The sequence below is a fragment of the Lithobates pipiens genome, unplaced genomic scaffold (assembly GCF_037356315.1).
Source record: "Lithobates pipiens isolate NorthernLeopardFrog02 unplaced genomic scaffold, aLitPip1_a1.2 Scaffold_1, whole genome shotgun sequence".
In the NCBI taxonomy this organism is placed as follows: Eukaryota; Metazoa; Chordata; class Amphibia; order Anura; family Ranidae; genus Lithobates; species Lithobates pipiens.
Window position 1 is genome coordinate 226,161,041 of NW_027507685.1, and position 18,930 is coordinate 226,179,970.

The following is an 18,930-nucleotide window of genomic DNA, read 5'->3' on the forward strand; positions in this document are numbered from 1 at the left end:
CCTAGTTGCCGTAAGGCTAGACGCTGGTACAAAAAAGTGTCTGTATACTTATTTCAATTGGCTTTGCTGAACACTCATGTGCTGTACAGAGCTTTAGGACGGACTGGATCCTTCCTTAAATTCCAGGAAGAGATCATCAGAGTCCTTCTGTATCCAGACGGTGCTTCACCTCACCTTCCCAATCCAAATGCAGTAAGCTGGCTGCATGAGAGGCATTTTCCTTATGTCCTCCCTGGTACCCCTACCCAACGAGCCCCCCAAAGAAGATGTCGTGTCTGTAGCAAGCGCGTGACACCCGCTATTATTGTCCCTCCTGTCCTGACAATCCTGGTCTTTGCATTGGTAAATGTTTTGAATGTTACCATACACTAGTGGAGTTTTAGCGTAGGGTACAGCACTGCACAGACTAGGACACACTTTCACAGGGTCTCCCAAGATGCGATCGCATTTTAAGAGACCCAAACCTGGAACCGTTACAGATACAACTGTTAGTTACAAAAAAAAAGTGTAAAAAAAATAATAATAAAAAAAAACACAAAAATATATAAAATAAAAAAAACAAAAATAGTTGTCATTTTATTGTTCTCTCTCTCTCTCTCTCTCTCTCACTATTGTTCTGCTCTTTTTTTTTTTACTGTAATGCTACTTTGTTTTATTGTTAACCATCATTTGCTTAGCAGGTACGCCATTCAGTTGCAGTGCCGGATTTATTTAACTTGACAGCAACAGCGTTTGCTCCCACGATACATAAAGCCGTGACTCCGGCGCTGTAGGAGGTGATTTCACCACCACAGTCAAAAACAAAATGGTGCTTGTATGCCCATCATTAGAAGTGGGTGGATGAAAGGAGGTATTCTAATGGTGGGCATACCCACCGATCAATCTATTTTTTTCGTTCCGACCACAGGCTGCATGAAAAAAAGATTACAATACATGCCCAACAAGGACCTGCTGGACTTTGAGTGGTTATACCAGAATGATGCCTGTGGGTTTAGGTATTACCTTGGTATCATTCTTTTCAGCCAGCGGTCGGCTTTCATGTAAAAGCAACCCTGGCAGCTACTTAGCCTCTAGACTGCTTTTACAAGCAGTCGGAGGAATGTCCCCCCCCCCCCCCCCCCCCACCATCATCTATGGTTTTCTGTGGCTCTCTAGGGGATATTTACATTTCCTGAGATAACAATAAAAATGACAAAAAAAAAATGAAAGGAACAGTTTAAAAATAAAATAGCTAAATGAATAATAAAAAAAAGCACCCCTGTCCCCCCCTGCTCTCATGCAAAGGTGAACGCAAGCATCGATCTAGCTTCATATGTAAACAGCAATTGCACCATGCACGTGAGGTATCACCGTGAAGGTCAGATTGAGGGCAGTAATTTTAGCCGTAGATCACCTCTGTAAATCTAAAGTGGTAACCTGTAAAGGTTTTTAAAAGCTTTTAAAAATGTATGTAGTTTGTCACCGATGCACGTTTGTGTGAAATTTAAAGCATGTCGTGTTTGGTATCCATGTACTCAGCCTAAGATCATCTTTTTTATTCCATCAAACATTTGGCAATATGTTGTGTTTTATTGCATTAAAATTAAAAAAAGTGTGTTTTGTCCAAAAAAAAAAAAAAATGCATTCGAAAAATCGCTGTGCAAATACTGTGTGAAAAAAAAAATGAAACACCCACTTTTTAATCTATAGGGCCTTTGCTTTAAAAAGAATATATAATGTTCAAAGTAATTTTCTTACAAAAAAAATATATTTTTTCATGTAAACAAACAGTGTCAGAAAGGGCTTTGTTTTCAAGTTGTTAGAAAAGTGGGTGATGTGTAACATAAGCTTCTAAATGTTGTGCATACATTTTGGAAAGTAGACACCGCAAGCTTTTTGCTGGGAGGCATGTCGAGTCCATGGAATATTTTATATTAATAAATTGCGGGAAAAATACTTTTTTCTACTGTGATAAGTAGTGAGGAGTGAAATCAAAAATTGACGCCATTAGAAATCCTGAAGGCGGTGCTTGGATTTCAGGGCCCCATACGTGGCTAGGCTTCCAAAAAGTCCCACACATGTGGTATCGCCATACTCAGGAGAAGCAGCAGAATGCATTTTGGGGTGTAATTCCACATATGCCCATGGCATGTTTGAATTTAGTGACAACTTTGTGCAAAAAAAAAAAAAAAAAAAAAAAGTTTGTCATGTTCCTGCAACTTGTGGCAAAATATAAAATATTCCATGGACTCAACATGCCTCTCAGCAAATAGCTTGGGGTGTCTAGTTTCCAAAATTGGGCAATTGGGGGGGGGTTGTGCCATCTTGGCATTTTATGGCCTTCAAAACTGTGATAGGTAGTGAGGAGTGAAATCAAAAAATTTACGCCCTTAGAAATTCTGAAGGTGGTGCTTGGTTTTCGAGGCTCCCAAAATGTCCCACACATATTTGGGATGCATTTCCACATATAACCATGGATTGTGTGAGCAATATATCATTTAGTGACAACTTTTTGTAAAAAACTTTATTTTTTTGTCATTATTCAATCACTTGGGACAAAAAAAAATATTCAATGGGCTCAATATGCCTCTCAGAAATGTCCTTGGGGTGTCTACTTTCCAAAATGGGGTCATTTGGAGGGGGGAGGGCTTTGTACTGCCCTGCCATTGTAGCACCTCAAGAAATGAGAAAGGCAGTCATAAACTTAAAGCTATGTACTGTAAATTCCAGAAAATGTACCCTAGTTTGTAAACGCTATAACTTTTTCTCAAACTAATAAATATACGCTTATTGACATTTTTTTTTTCCAAAGACATGTGGCTGAATACATTTTGGCATAAATGTATGACTAAAATTGATTTCATTGGATTTTTCTTATAACAAAAAGTAGAAAATATAATTTTCTTTCAAAATTTTTGTTTTTTTTCCATTTATATCGCAAAAAAATAAAAATCGCAGAGGCAATCAAATACCATCAAAAGAAAGCTCTATTTATGCGAACAAAGGGACGCAAATTTTGTTTGGGTACAGCGTTGCATGACCGCACAATTACCAGTTAAATCAGTGCAGTGACAAATTGTAAAAAGTCCTCTGGTCTTTAGGCAGCCAAATGTTCTGGGGCTTAAGTGGTTAACTGGAGCTAAAAGTGAGAAAAAAAATCCAAAAATGTTGAGTATAGTACGGTGAGTAAACATTGTCACTCTAGGACAGGAAGTGTGTTACTAGCAATTTCAGCAGGTGAAAATACTAAAAAAGAAAACTGATAAGCTACAATATACAAAATGTTTATTTTTGAGTTAAGTATACGCTGTTGGTACTTACTCTTCCTTGAATATGCTTCCTTCCCCGCAGTTAAATATGAAAGGGCGATCAAATGGCATTGGTGCTTCAGTACATCAATAAGGGACTTCCTTGTGACGTTGTCCCTCTGCATCAACCTCTGTGCATCCTGAGAGTAAGGGGAATTGCCAACGACCCACACTCCATCTCCAGCATTTATGGACACCAGATCTTCTCCATCCAGAGCCACCTTGTAAGTGAAATCTTTAATGTCATCAATGGATGAGGAGCATCCCACCCAGCACTGGAATAATACGGCACCTGAGGTGGATTGGTTCTCAGTTAAAATAGGTAGTAATATTTTCAGACTTTTGAATGTTATAGATTAATGTAGCCAGGGTTTTTTTTTCTCCTAAAAGAGGTGCAGGAACTCAACCATGACCCCCCCCCCCCCCCCCACACACACACACACACACCCACACACACACACACACACCCTACAAACTGCATCAAATAGTGGGTGTGGTTACATTTTACCTCAAACAGTGGAAGGGTCTTAAAGGAGCATTAATTACAAGGGGTGCATAATCTACAGATCGCGCAGTTCATGGGGGAAGTGTTACACACAGATTGCAGAGTTCAGGGGTGCGCGACACACAGTGTAGAGTACAGCCTTATTCCACAGCTGCTTACCTCTGCACCCCCATCCATATCTCACTTCCCCCCCTCTTCAGCTCTGACCTCAGCCGGACTTCTGTGATTAAAAGTGATAGTGGCGAGCAGAGAGCCTGAGCCAGAAGTGGTGGAACTGTGTTCCATCAAGTTCCAGCTGGAAAAAAGCCCTGGATGTAGCTATATTTGTTAAGGGCAGGTTCCTAAGTAAGATATAGGTAAACCCTTTTCACTTTTTTAAATTCTTTGTTACATCTTAGCCCTGCTGTCCTACAACCTCTTTCAGCCACTTCCCGTATAATGTTCCAGTATTGACTGCATGCACATAGTTTCTCTGGTTCCTCAGCTTCCTAATAGTGACAATAGTGGATCAAAATACACCCTAAATATGGGTGTAAGGCCTCATGCACACGAAACGCTGTTAAACGCATGTTCAGAGGCAGTCGGACGCTTTTTTCAACTGCCCCTGAACTCATTCAATGTTATCCTATGTGTCCATGTACACAGTCTCGTTTTTTGCCGTTTTTATGCAGTTGCGTTTAACCTCGTTTTTCCAGAAGCAAAAAAATGGGTTCAGACGCAAAAATTTCCACATTTCAGACGCAAAACGCGGCTAAACGTGGCTAAACACGGCTTCCGCGTTTAGCCGCGTTTGCATTTATAAGCGTTTTTAAAGGAACCCAATTTTTTGGACCTGAAAACAATAAAAAAAGTTTAAAAAAATGTTGTAATTACTTTATATAATTCATAGATCATATTTACTTTGTGATACACGCCCATAAAATCTCTAGTGTTTCCAGTAGCTTGGACAATGAGGAATGCCTCCACTTCTTTGCCCCAAACCCTCATCTAATTTCTAATCTAATCAGTGACTCCACCTAGTTTGGCCAAACCATAGCATTGTCTTTTTTTCACATAGAAAAACCTGCATACCAATGTCGAGTCAGCCCAAACCCCCCCACCATGTTTCCATGTTGAACACCCATCCCTCATGAAACTGAAACTTTATTCCACAAGTCACCCCCCTTCCCCCAAGCTAGGCTTGTCCACACCTTGGATTGTGATTAGCAAGTTGATCACCTTGGAAGACACATCTCTGAAAATGACTTCTGATGTAACCCAAAACCAATTAATTGAAGTAATTCAGAATCCCATATTGCAGAAATAGTTAAAAAAACATGCTTTGAGAGCTTGGGGAGGGTCTACATGATGTTATCTTTATAAACGCTTATAAACGCAAATGTGGATAAACGCGGCTAAACGCAGCATGCAAACGCGGCAAAACGGGCGTTTCTAAACGCGTGTTTCAGCTTTTTTTGAGCAGAGTTTTCACCAGCGTCTCGTGTGCATGAAGCCTTACATGTAAGAGCAGCCAGAGGGCATGCGCACGCCCACTGCACAGCTGGGGACCCGATGAGCGTGGACGGCGGTCGCGATCACCGCCGGCCACACATGATTGCGTGCACGAGCGCCAGCATGGGGATTTGTGTGTGTAAACACACAAATCCCTGTGCTGTCAGAGGAGAGGAGGCATGTCATTTGTTCCTAGTAGGTAGGAACAGCAATATGTCTCCTCTCCTACTCAGTCCTATCCCATACAGTGAGGGAACACACATTTACCCCTTAATCGCCTCCTAGTGTTAACCCCTTGCCTACCAGTGACATTTACACAGTAATCAGTGCATTTTTATAGCACTGATCGCTGTATGAATGTCAATAGTCCCAAAAATTTGTCAAAAGTGTCCGATCTGTCCGTCTCAATGTCGCAATACCACTAAAATTGCAGATCACCACCATTACTAGTAAAAAAAAATCAAATAATAAAAATGCCAAAAAAATGCCATAAATCTTTTGAAGACGTTATAACTTTTGCGCAAACCAATCAATATACGCTTATTGCATTTTTTTTACCAAAAATATGTAGAAGAATATATATTGGCCTAAACTGTTGAATAAATTCGATTTTTAAAAACATTTTTGTTTATTGCGCAAAAAATAAAAACCACAGAGGTGATCAAATAGCGCCAAAAGAAAGTTCTATTTGTGGGAAAAAAAAGGATTCAAATTTCCTTTGGGTATACCATTGCATGACCACGCAATTACCAGTAAAAGCGACACAGTGCCAAATTGTAAAAAGTGCTCTGGTCAGGAAGGGGGTAAAACCAGGGCTGAAGTGGTTAATTACCAAATGACCCAATCAATGAAGTGCTTAATTAACAATTATTTATTATTATATTTTTGTAGTTAAATGCCTTCTGTAAGTAAAATATAATAACTGCAATCTATTTCTATTACAATATACTATATTACCTTTAATCAAAACTTTCTCAATTAGGTTTCTTGCGTGGTTTTGGAAATTTTTATAGTAACGTTTTAACAACATATTGCAAATCTCCCAGTCCGTGTCATTCAGGCTCTTCTTTGACCAGCTTTGCTTGAATTCAATCAGCCTCGAATCATTGTAGGCTGCCAGTGCCTCAATGTCTTCCACCTCCAGGGAGCCCCAGAGGGTCATTACTTGATCACTTGAGAAATATGAATTCTGTGTGATTGTCAGCCTGATAGAGCCTGTGTAAAGAAGATTAAGCTATGTCTGAGTATGGCTCAACAATGTAGACTGCATGGATTTAAATTGGACACAGCAACTCTTTCAATTAGCAATCATTCACGGTTCAATAAATACCAGTGAACATGGATCAAAATAAATGGACAAGTGTTTACAGGAGAGGTTCTTTGGTTATCCTCTAACATATGTATTAATCAAGCACCATTCATGGCCTCAGCTACACCTCAATGGCTCAAGGCCAGATCCGAACTGAATAAATAAACTTCGCCAATGGACCCTGGTAGAATCAAAATCAACAGGGAAGCAGTATACTATCAGATGAGCCCCTATGTTGTAACAATTCCAAGTCTACCACAGATCTTTAAGGCCCCTTTCACACTGGGGCAGTGCGGGCGTCAGCGGTAAAGCGACGCTTTACCGCCGTTTTAGCGGCGGTCTGCGGCTGCCGGCGGGGTGGTTTTAACCCCCGCTAGTGGCCAAAAAAGGGTTAAAACCGCCCGTAAAGCGATGCTGCAGCGACGCTTTGCCGGTGGTATAGCCGCGCTATCCCATTGATTTCAATGGGTAGGAGCGGTTTAGGAGCGGTGAATACACCGCTCCTTTCACCGCTCCAAAGATGTGGCTAGCAGGACTTTTTTCACTGTCCTGCTAGCGCACCGCTCCAGTGTGAAAACACCTCGAGCTTTCAGTGTGAAAGGGGCCTAAAGACCCCTTAACCCCTCAACTGTCCCAGAAATTGAAAGCTGTCCCACAGTCCTGTAGGCAGAATCCTGGAGCCCTTGTATTTTCTTCTGTATGTGAAATCCTTTTCTAATTGGACATCCTGACTGCTTTTCTTCATAGCGATTGGCTGAAGCTCAAAGCAATCATCTTATAACTGACCACTCACTCTGCGTTCTCTGGGGGTGGGGGCAGATTCATGGGCATCCGCAGGTAGGGGCAAGGGGGGGTGAGTGACCCCCCTGGAATCGGCAAGGGTCTGCCTTGGCCACATCTGTAGCTGTGTTGGCTCTCTGGGTTCGTGCAAGTCGCCCCCACAGCTGCTGCTAAGTGTCACTGAACTTACAGAGCTCTTTACTGCCACCTCTGGCTGCTTCCTGTATGTGCACCCCTCGTGTTTGCTTTGTTGCTTGTTGTATTTTCACAGGGACATGTGGAAACAAGACTTGGGAGAAGGAAGACCACCTTACAAGTGGGGGCTGTGAGTACAAGTGAAGGGAGGAGGCTGTTTGTGTACAGGGCAGAGTTGTGTGTGTGTGTGTGTGTGTGTGTGTGTTTGTGAGGGCCTGACATATATACAGAGGAGGGAGGCAGGTGATCTGAGTGCATACAGGTATGATCAGTGAAAGGGGTGCCAGATATAGGAAAGCTCATATCATCTGGCCTGTCCTGTATACAGCTATATACACCCATCTTCCTTCCTGAATTCCTCCTTTATCACTGACTGCGTATATACATCATCTGCCCTGTATATATAGCTGTATACAGGACAGATGATGTATATCTGCAGTCAGTGATGATGGAGGAAGGTCTCTATATACAAGTAGCTATATATACCCACCTTCCTTCCTGTATATAGAGACCTTCCTCCATCATCACTGACTGCAGATATACATGATCTGTCCTGAATACAGCTATATACACCCACCTTCCTTCCTGTATAGATTAATACCATCCACCCCCTATATATACACATACTGTACAGGCCAAATTTGATGGGCACAATGAGGCTGCAATTGATGGGCACATGCCTGCACTTTATGCGATAATGACTAAGCCCCTCCCCTTCATGACATTGTTGAAAAGGGGCGGAGCATGGGTGACCTAAAATTATGCCCCTCCCTCCCCCCCGAAAAAAGTTCTGCGGACGCCCATGGGCAGATCCCTATCTATGCTGAAGCCCAGGAAGCACTTTTTACTAGAGAAGAGCTGGTGAGTGAGCCTGGTACAAAAGTTGTTTAAGTATCCAAAAGTTGTTGCAGTTCGTTGTCACATTGTGGCAGAATGTTTTCAGGTGACAACACTAGATATGTGGGTTAAACTAGATGGACTTGTGTCTTTTCTCAACCAGATAAGATATATAACTCTGTAGTTATGTAGTATTTGTAACATTATCCATGCAAATATAATCAAATTATCCCATCTGATTTCATATTTGTGTGCCCAGTAAACATCATCCAGATGCATATAAAAGCAAAAAAACTGTTGACTGGAATATGACATACACACTAATTGGTCATGCCATTAGTGTGGTCAAGTGTGACTAAGTATGGTAAGGATGATGTCCAGTGGTAAAGAGCTGAACTCATTGTATTATCTATTCCTAGAAATTTGTACATTGTATTTTTCATCCTGCCCATACATTATATTCAGACACTTGGTGCTTCAATCGCTATTCTACCCTTCCTGGTGTGTAGAACATCTGTTCTTCCTTTGGCTGCTGTGGTTCCTCCTATTGGTCCATATATCACTACAGGATGTACAAACCAGCGGGAGGAACCACAGCGGCTGGTGAGGGAACAATTATTTGACTCATCTGAAGGTCGAATACTTGTAGTGGCTGGGGGGTAGAAAAGTGAAGGCTTTTCAATACACAAGCTGACAGAGAGGTTTATAAAGTATATAAACAATTCTTTTACAGGTGTCCTATTTTGTAAAAGTAACCCTGCTTGTAAGGAAGGACGGATTCACAATAGAGCTGCAACTAACGATTAATTTGTTTGTCGACTAATCTATCGATTATTTTTTCGATTAGTCAACGACTATCCGATTATTTTTTATTATTTTTTATGAATCTAGTGTTTTTTTTTTGATTAGTTAATTAATCCTTTGGATAACCTTACAAAAAATAAGTACATAAAAAAAAAAGTAAGATAAAACAATATAACTAGTACATACATATATATATTATATATAAGTATTATATTCTTACCTTTTTTTATGTACTTATTTTTGGTAAAGTTAAGATAAAAGAATATATATGTACGGCTGAGTACGGCTGGGTACGGCTGAGTACGGCTGGGTACGGCTGAGTACGGCTGAGTACGGCTGAGTATGGCTGGGTACGACTGAGTACGGCTGAGTATGGCTGGGTACGGCAGAGCATGGCTGAGTACGGCAGAGCATGGCTGGGTACGGCAGAGCATGGCTGGGTACGGCAGAGCATGGCTGGGTAGGGGACGGCAAAGCATGGCTAGGCAGGGAACGGCAGAGCATGGCTAGGCAGGGAACGGCAGAGCATGGCTAGGCAGGGGACGGCAGAGCATGGCTAGGCAGGGGACGGCAGAGTATGGCTAGGCAGGGTATTGCTGGGTACTTCAGTGTATGGAGGGATGGCTGCTTCCATCCGATCTCTCCCCTCCACTGTACAGATTAGTACAGAGAGGGGAGCGAGGAACTGGCGTCATGACATGACGCCAGTTTGTTTACAAGTGATCGCTCCGTCGGAGTGATCACAGTGTAAACAGCCTGGGTGTAGAAAGATGGCCGCTGCTTCGGAGCTAGGCCGAAGCCGCGGCCTTTCCTAAGGCCGAGACAGCGGAGCGCTTCACGGAGCGCAGCATGTGCGGATCCGAGCGGGGTGACCCATTCGGATCACAGATCGGTGACGATCCATTGCACCCCTAGGGACGGAGGCATGGAGGGGGAGAAGAGAGGGGGACGGCGGCACAGAGGGGAAGAAGAGAAGGGGACGGCAGCTTGGAGGAGAGCAGTAGATACTGAGAGATACTAAGCACTGTGACGCATCGACGCCCTGCAGGCACGTCGACGTATTTTTGTAGTCAACGTAATCGATTACGACGACTCGTCGTGGCAGCTCTAATTCACATCAGTAAAAGGAAACCAGTGTAAACTAGTTAGTTAGTTGGGCAAATTGAGGTAAAGAGTTCCAGAGGATGGGAGAAGAGCACGGGCTCTGGAGCTCTGGAGAAGAGCATGGGAGGAGGAGACAAGGGGGCATGAGAACAGGAGGTCTTGAGAGGAGTGGAGAGGACAGTTTGGGTGACATTTGGAGATAATATTGGTGATGTAGCTTGGAGCACAGTTGTGAATGGCTTAGTATGTTGTAGTTAGTTTTTATTTTATTTAATTTGCTGGGCAATTGGAAGCCAGTGTAGGGATTGGCGGTGAGAGCATGCTCACTCAACACTAGTATTGGCACCCAGCGGCCTATATATTGCAAACTGAATCACTGCAGAAGGAAGCTCCTGAATGGTCTTCAGCTTGCTCTTGCTTAACTTACACCTGATCTGCTGATTTGGCCTTACCATGTATGACCTGGCTTGCCTCTTAACCTGCCTCTGAACTGTTGCCATCTCTGTGACCTCGGCCTGCCTTCTGGACCCTGCTTACTGCCTTCTGTCTTGTGCCTTGTGTGCCCGGCTGTTACTGACTTTGGCTTGTTTCCTGCACTCTGTCTTTGTCTCCTGATTTGGTACTATACAGCCCAGCTGTTCCTGACCTCAGTTTGTTCCCCAACTCTATCTTTGTCACCTGATCTGGTATCCTGCTTCCTCAACCTAGTTTCTGTAACCTGCTTAGTACCACAGCGTTCCTGCACTTGGTTCCTGCTCTGTGTTTCCAGTTCTCTGCTCTATATATCTGGCAGGGACACAGATGTGGTACAGTCTACAACTCTGGTACTCGTGCCACTCCATGCCCTCTCACTCTCTGTCACCAGCTTTAGGAGTGTTGGGCAAGAGGTACAAGAGTGACTACATCATACACTCATTCTCTACCGAGTACATGATACTGTGGTGACTCTAAAGAGTAATTACACTTTTGCTGAAATAGTGATCAATGTACACTGCAAGGATTTTAACTATTTAACAATCGCTGCATAGCAGATTTACTGCTACAGGGTGTACATTCTGTATCGAATCATGTATGTATGTATTTTATTGGGATTTTATGTGATTAACCAACACAAAGTGGCACTTAATTGTGAAGTGAAAGAAAATGATAAATGATTTTCAATTTTTTTTACAAATAAATATTTGAAAAGTGTGGTGTGCATTTGTATTTGCCCCCCCTGTAGAACCCCCTTTCCCTGCAATTACAGCTGTAAGTCTATTTGGGGATGTCTCTACCATCTTTGCACATCTAGAGAGTGACATTTTTGCCCATTCTTCTTTGCAAAATAGAGCAAGCTCTGTCAGATTGGATGGAGAGCGTCTGTGAACAATAATTTTAGAGTCTTCACCAATTTTGTTACAAATAACCGATGCCCTGTTAAATGCACAAATACAAGCGCTAACACCCCAAATTTGTGTTTTTTTTCCCTTCTGGGGACTGTGGAATTTATTTTACTCCTATTTAGCAGCTGCTTTAAATAAGGTTTTATGTCAAATAAAACACACTCAGTATCACAAAAAATCTATAAAATGAATCAATACAGCAAAGGATAGATTGATCCACCAATAGAAAAACAGCGCATAATACTACGTTTACAAAGAATGATTATTAAGTGCAATAGCTGTTCAGATAAAAAATATTAATCATGCATGAACTCGTAGTGTACATTCAGTCCATAAATTCAAAGTCTGTATCCAAACATGTAGTCCATCTCCAATATTCAATTATTATCCCTTGATGAAAAATCCAATCAGGGAGAGATCTGACACAGTTCTTTAGATTTATGGTGGGATCAGTCCAGGTTAACGGATCCGCCGACAGGGAAAGGTGACTGTCATCCACTGACTATGGATGAATGGTTAGTCCTTGGTCTTCATGATGCTGTTCACTAACAAACCTCTGAGGGCTTCACAGAACAGCTGTGTTTTTACTGAGATTAAATTACACACAGGTGGACTCTATTTACTAATTAGGTGACTTCTGAAGGCAACTGGTTCCACTAGATTTTAGTTAGGGGTATCAAAGTAAAGGGGGCTGAATACAAATGCATGCCACACTTTTCAGATATTTATTTGTAAAAAATTTGGAAAATCATTTATTATTTCACTTCCACTTCACAATTATGTGCCACTTTGTGTTGGTCTATCACATAAAATCCCAATAAAATACATTTACGTTTTTGGTTGTAACATGACAAAATGTGGAAAATTTCAAGGGGTATGAATACTTTTTCAAGGCACTGTAATGAGGAAAGTTGCAGGGACTGCATCTCTTTAGAGGTAATTACCCCTTTCAAAATATCCCACTAAAATTTTCATTTTTGTTGCCGAGGAGGCCTAAATTTTGACTTGATACAGACTTCTTGGAAAAAAACAGTAGGCCAATTACACAAGCAGGAACCAACATTTCTGGCAATGTTCTGTATACTAATGGGGTAAGGTTGCCGTGTTGCATTGACTTTTTATAGAAAATTACAGTGGATGAAAATTGAAAAAGAAAGGTCATTTTTAATAACATTCAATTACAATATGACTTGTGTCACAATAGTATATGCTATATTATTTTTTTTGCTATTTTTTTCTCCACTAATGTGGAGATACCATTTAACTTTAGAGGTTAACTTTACATATACAGCAATTCCAAAGCATCTCACTCAGCCCACTTCCCCCATTTTCACTTGTACAATATCATTAGAGTTGCAGTCTCTACCGCAGACTGGAACTAAAGAGGGGAAAGTGAAACTCCATTCTACTTCCTAGATTTGTCCTTTGCATCAACTATAGTTTAGTGCAGTATGAAGAAGAGCCAGTCATAATAAACTATTAAAAAATGAAAAGCATAACAAAGCCACAATAACACCTTCAAATATTAAATGGGGTTTTCTCTTATCTAGAATTTTATAAATTTTTTTTACAATAATTCTGCAGCTCATTGTTCAGTCTGTTCCTATACATAAGACCGCTCTAGTGTTTTTTCCTGTATTTTGGCAGTTTTTTGTCATCGCCCCTTAGATTTTATAAGTGGAAACACCACAATGAAGTTATCTCTCACACAGCAACAGTAAATCAGTGTGGCAATGAGTGATTTTGTTTTATAACATTAGCGTGTAGACATGTGCATGACGAAAAAAAATATTTTTTGATCTGTTAATCTAGTTATTTTGTTTCATTAAATTTGGTTGATTCGTTTTCAAGATTCGTACTCGGAACTAGTTTTGTCTTTTTTTTACTTTTCTTCATTCTTCAATTTTTTTCAATTCTAAACGTTTGCAGTTTGCAGTTAGGTTTGCGGTTGTGCCATACTATTTCTATTTTCGGATGATGGATTGAACAGTGCTCCGTGAGATGTTCAAAGCTTGGGATATTTTTTTTATAACCTAACTCTGCTTTAAACTTCTCCACACCTTTATCCCTGACCTGTCTGGTGTGTTCCTTGGCCTTCATGATGCTGTTTGTTCACTAAGGTTCTCTAACAAACCTCAGAGGGCTTCACAGAACAGCTGTATTTATACTGAGATTAAATTACACACAGGTGGACTCTATTTACTAATTAGGTGACTTCTGAAGGCAATTGGTCCCACTAGATTTTAGTTAGGGGGTGTCAGAGTAAAGGGGGCTGAATACAAATGCACACCACACTTTTCACATATTTATTTGTAAACAATTTGGAAAACCATTAATCATTTTCCTTTCACTTCACAATTATGTGCCAATTTTTGTTGGTCTTTCATATTAAATCCTAATAAAATACATTTACGTTTTTGGTTGTAACATGACAAAATGTGTAAACTTTCAAGGGGTATGAATACTTTTTCAAGGCACTGTATATATATACGTTATTCTGCACTTCCACCTAGGGGGGATACAGCAGAAGCTGATCTGTAGGTACTGGCCAAAGGATGTTCGCCGGCACCCGCCGATCATTGGGCAGAGACACAGAATGGAGCTCTGCCTATGTAAACAAGACAGAGCTCTGTTCTGACAAGGGGAAAGTGATGTTTTTTTTTTTGTCCCTGCAAAGCAGGGAATAAAATCCATCACTTCCCTTAGTAAAAGCAGCACTCAGTTTACACAAAAACACTGGCTAGGTACACAGTTAATCCTTTGATTGCCCTAGATGTTTAACCCCTTCTCAGCCAGTGTTATTAGTACAGTGATTTTTTTTTAGCACTGCTCATTGTATTAATGTTACTGGTTACCAATGGTGCCCGCCGCAATATCGTAGTCCCACTATAAGTCTCTGATCGTTGCCGTTACTAATATAAAAAAAAAAATCCAGTATATATCTCATAGCTTTTAGACCAGGGGTCTCAAACTTGCTGTCCTCCAGCTGTTGTAAAACTACAAGTCCCATGAGGCATTGCAAGGCTGACCATTACAAGAGTGACTCCCACAGGCAGAGGCATGATGGGACTTGTAGTTTGGCAACAGCTGGAGGGCCACCAGTTTGAGACCCCTGTTTTAGAAGCTATAACTTTTGTGCAAACCAATTAATATACGCTCCTTGGGATTTTTTTTTTTTTACCAGCAATATGTAGCAGGATACATATTGGCCCAAATGTATGAAGAAATTAGATTTTTTTTTTTTTTTTTTTATGTATTGGATATGTTTTATAGCAGAAAGTAAAAAAAAAATTTTTTTTGCAAAATTACCTTTTTTTTTATAGCACAAAAAAAAAATGCAGTGGTGATCAAATACCACCAGAGAAAATCTCTATTTCTGGGAAAAAAAAGGACATACATTTTATTTGAGTACAGCATACAGTTGCATAACTGTGCAATTGTCAGTTAACCACTTCATCCCCAGAAGATTTTCCCCCTTAATGACAAGGAAATTTTTTGCGATTCAGCACTGCATCGCTTTAACTGACAGTTGCTCGGTTGTGCGACACTGTACCTCAAACAAAAATTGACGCTCATTTTTTCACACAAATAGAACTTTCTTTTGGTGGTATTTGATCACCCCTGCGGTTTTTATTTTTTGCGCTACAAACAAAAAAAGAGCGACAATTTTGAAAAAAAAAGCAATATATTTTACTTTTTGCTATAATACATATCCAAAAAAAAAAAAAATGTAAAAAAATACATTTCTTCATCAGTTTAGGCCAATATGTGTTCTTATATTTTTGGTAAAAAAAAAACACAATAAGCGTACATTGATTGGTTTGCACAAAAGTTATAGCATCTACAAAATAGGGGATACATTTATGACATTTTTATGGCATTGTTATTATTATTATTATTATTATTTTTTTTACTAGTAATGGCAGTGATCTGCAACATTGCAGCAGACAGATCGGACACTTTTGACACATTTTTGAGACCACTGATGTTTATACAGCAATTAACCACTTAACGACCAGTGCACGCCGATGTAGGTCCTATTTTTGAAGAGGGATATCTCGGTAACGGCAGCAGCTGCTGCCACAACCGAGATATCCATCTCTTCAGGTGCTGGTCGTCTGTACGATAACGTTGGCCTCCGCCGCAGGTTCGCCACGAGATCACTGCTATCGGCAGCAGGAGAGGTGCCACCCCCCCTCCCGCCGCCCTCCCGCGCCCTCTGCCGCTCACCGGAGCCGTCGCTAGCGGCGGAGGCGAACGGGTCCTCTTCCTAGCTGGGTATAGAGACGAGTGAGGCTAAGATGGCCCCCACTCGTCTCTATAACATAGGAGGGGGGAAGCGATGATAATTTCATTTTTTTTTTTATTGCATTTAAGTCCAAATATGAGATCTGAGGACTTTTTGACCACAAAGCTCATATTTAAGAGGACCTGTCATGCTTTTTTCTATTACAAGGGATCTTTACATTCCTTTTAATAGGAGTAAAAGTGATCCATTTTTTTTTTTAAACAGTGTAAAAATAAATAAAATCAATTAAAATAAATAAGAAAAAAAAAAGGTTTTTAAAAACACCCCGTCACGACGAGCTCACGTGCAGAAGCGAGCGCATACGTGAGTAGTGCCCGAATAGGAAAACGACGGTCAAACCGCACATGTGAGGTATCGCCGTGATCGGTAGAGCGAGAGCAATAATTCCAGCCCTAGACCTCCTCTGTAACGCAAAACATGCAACCTCTAGAATCTTTTAAATGTCGCTTATGGAGATTTTTGAGTGTAAAAGTTTGACGCCATTCCACGAGCGGGTTCAATTTTGAAGTGTGACATGTTGGGTATCAATTAACTCGGCGTAACATTATCTTTCACAGTATAAAAAAAAATTGGGCTAATTTTACTGTTGTCTTATTTTTTTATTCAAAAAAGTGATTTTTTTCCAAAAAAAGGAAGCTTGTAAGACCGCTGCGCAAATACGGTGTGAAAAAAAGTATTGCAATGACCGCCATTTTATTCTCTAGGGTGTTAGAAAAAAAACAATATAAAATGTTTGGGGGTTCTAAGTAATTTTCTAGCAAAAAAAAACAGTTTTAAACATGTAAACACTGAGTCTGAAAAAGTGGTTAATAATATAAAAATGAACTGATTACTGTGTAAATGTCACTGATAGGGAAGGGGTTAACACTAGGAACATTAGAGGGCGATCAAGGGGTTAAATGTGTTCCCTCATGAGTGTTTATAACTGTATGGGAAGAGGACTGACTGGGGGAGGAGCTATATCACTGTTCATATCACTAGTAGGAACAGACGATCCATCTCTCCTCTCCTGTCAGAACAGGGATTTGTGTGTTTACACACACACACACACACACACACACACACACACAAATCCCCATTCTGGCTCTCATGCCCGTGATCGCGCCTGGCCGGCGGACATCGCAAATCGACTTAGCTGTACGTAGGCCTTTAGCAGGCACACGCGTGCGCCCGCTGCAGGGCGGTGGACCCGATGCGTGTGGCCAGCGGGCACACGCGTGCGTTTGCCTGCTATATCTGTTTAAAGGGTCGATGTACAGTTAAGGTGATTTGTGGGAACGAGCTGACCTGCCACTGTATAATGACAGCGGCTGGTCGGCTAGTGGTTAAAGTAACGCAGTGCCCTATTCCAAAAAAATTCCTGGTCATGAAGGGGGTAAATCATACGGAGGACAACTTTGTAGCAGATTCCTACCTGTTTCTGCTCTGATAAAAAAAAGAAGGTGTTTGTTGTGTGCAGAGTGAATCTGAATGGGAGTGACTTTTTCATTATTAACCAGCTGATGCACTTGCAGAGTTCTAATGAGGAAAGTGTCAGGGCCTGCATCCTTTTAGAAGTAATTAACCCTTTGGGAGTATTCCAACAAAAATTACATTTTTGTTTCAGAGGATGTGTAAAATCTGACTTTTATCTTAGTGCAGACTTCTGGGAAAAATCAGTGGATCGATCACACAAGCAGGAAATTACATTTCGGGGGATGTTCTGTATGCCAGCGGTGTACGGATTGCCTCCAGGTGGCCATATTGCATTGAATTTTACAGAAAGTTACAGTGGCTGCAGATTGAAAAGTAAAGGTCATTGTTTATAACATTCAGTTACAAAATTACAATATGGCTTTTATAGCATATTTTTTTTTGTTTGCTATGTTTTTTCTCACGAAAGTGCAGTTACCATTTAACTTTTTGAGGTTTATTTTCTTTATACAGCAATTGCAAAACATCTCACTCAGCCCACTTCCCCTATTTTCACTTGCACAGTATTATTTTGGAGCCGCAGTCTCTACCTCAGACTGGAACTAAAGAGGGGAAAGTGAAACTCCATTCTACTTCCTAGATTTGTCCTTTGCACTAACTGTAGGATTTAACAGAGCAATCGGGAGCAAGGAAGAGTCTGTAATACTTAGGGTTTACATACACTATAATAAAATTATTTTATAACCATGTAAAGCAGAATCTTCTGGTCCAATATGTTTTTATCAAGAATAAGGGGCAAATTTCCATGCTTAGTGTAAAAAATCAAAACGGTGAAAAAGATAGTCAATGTAAACGAGTCACTGGGGGTTATTTACGAAAAGGCAAATCCACTTTGCACTACAAGTGCAAACTACAAGCACTTGAAATTGCACTGCAAGTGCACTTGGAAATGCAGTCGATCTAAATCTGAGTGGTAGATCTGAAATGAGGGGAAGCTCTGCTGATTTTATCATCCAATCATGTGCCAGCTAAAATGCTGTTTTTTTTATTTTCCTTACATGCCCCCCTCTGATCTACAGCGACTGCACTCCTAAGTGCACTTTCAGTGCAATTTCAAGTGCACTTTGCAGTTGTAGTGCACCATGGATTTGCCTTTCGTAAATAACCCCCAAAGTGTATCGAAATAGGGGCAGCTGCAATCACAAATATTGCACACAACAACAAATAAAAAAATATATGCACAAATTGATGCGCTATCCCTACACACTAATCCAATATTTCACATAAAGTGCAAAAAGTGCTGTTCGAATGTGATTAGTAATCACAGTATAAACCATAAACGTAAGGCACAAAATAGAAATTAAATCAATATAATCAATACATATGCAATAGCTATAAACATAAATTGTAAATTTAATTCAATAAATGTGATCAATATATTTATCAGGGTTTAAAATTTCCATTTCCCCCGCCCCTAAGTCCGCCCCTAAACACTCCCTTATAAATTAACGCAT

The 18,930-nt window shown here is 40.7% G+C and overlaps 1 protein-coding gene across 1 annotated transcript in view; it reads right to left on the reverse strand.

The window, feature by feature from the left end:
* The window catches only part of LOC143983834 (antigen-presenting glycoprotein CD1d-like), a 40,052-nt gene that overhangs the window by 15,990 nt on the left and 5,132 nt on the right, over positions 1-18,930 (reverse strand). Inside the window, exons 2-3 of the mRNA XM_077483934.1 lie at positions 6,241-6,498; positions 3,301-3,579 (exon numbers count right to left, since the gene is read on the reverse strand). Of these exons, the coding sequence (XP_077340060.1) occupies positions 3,301-3,579; positions 6,241-6,498 (537 nt within the window). The remainder of the gene's footprint in view (positions 1-3,300; positions 3,580-6,240; positions 6,499-18,930) is intronic.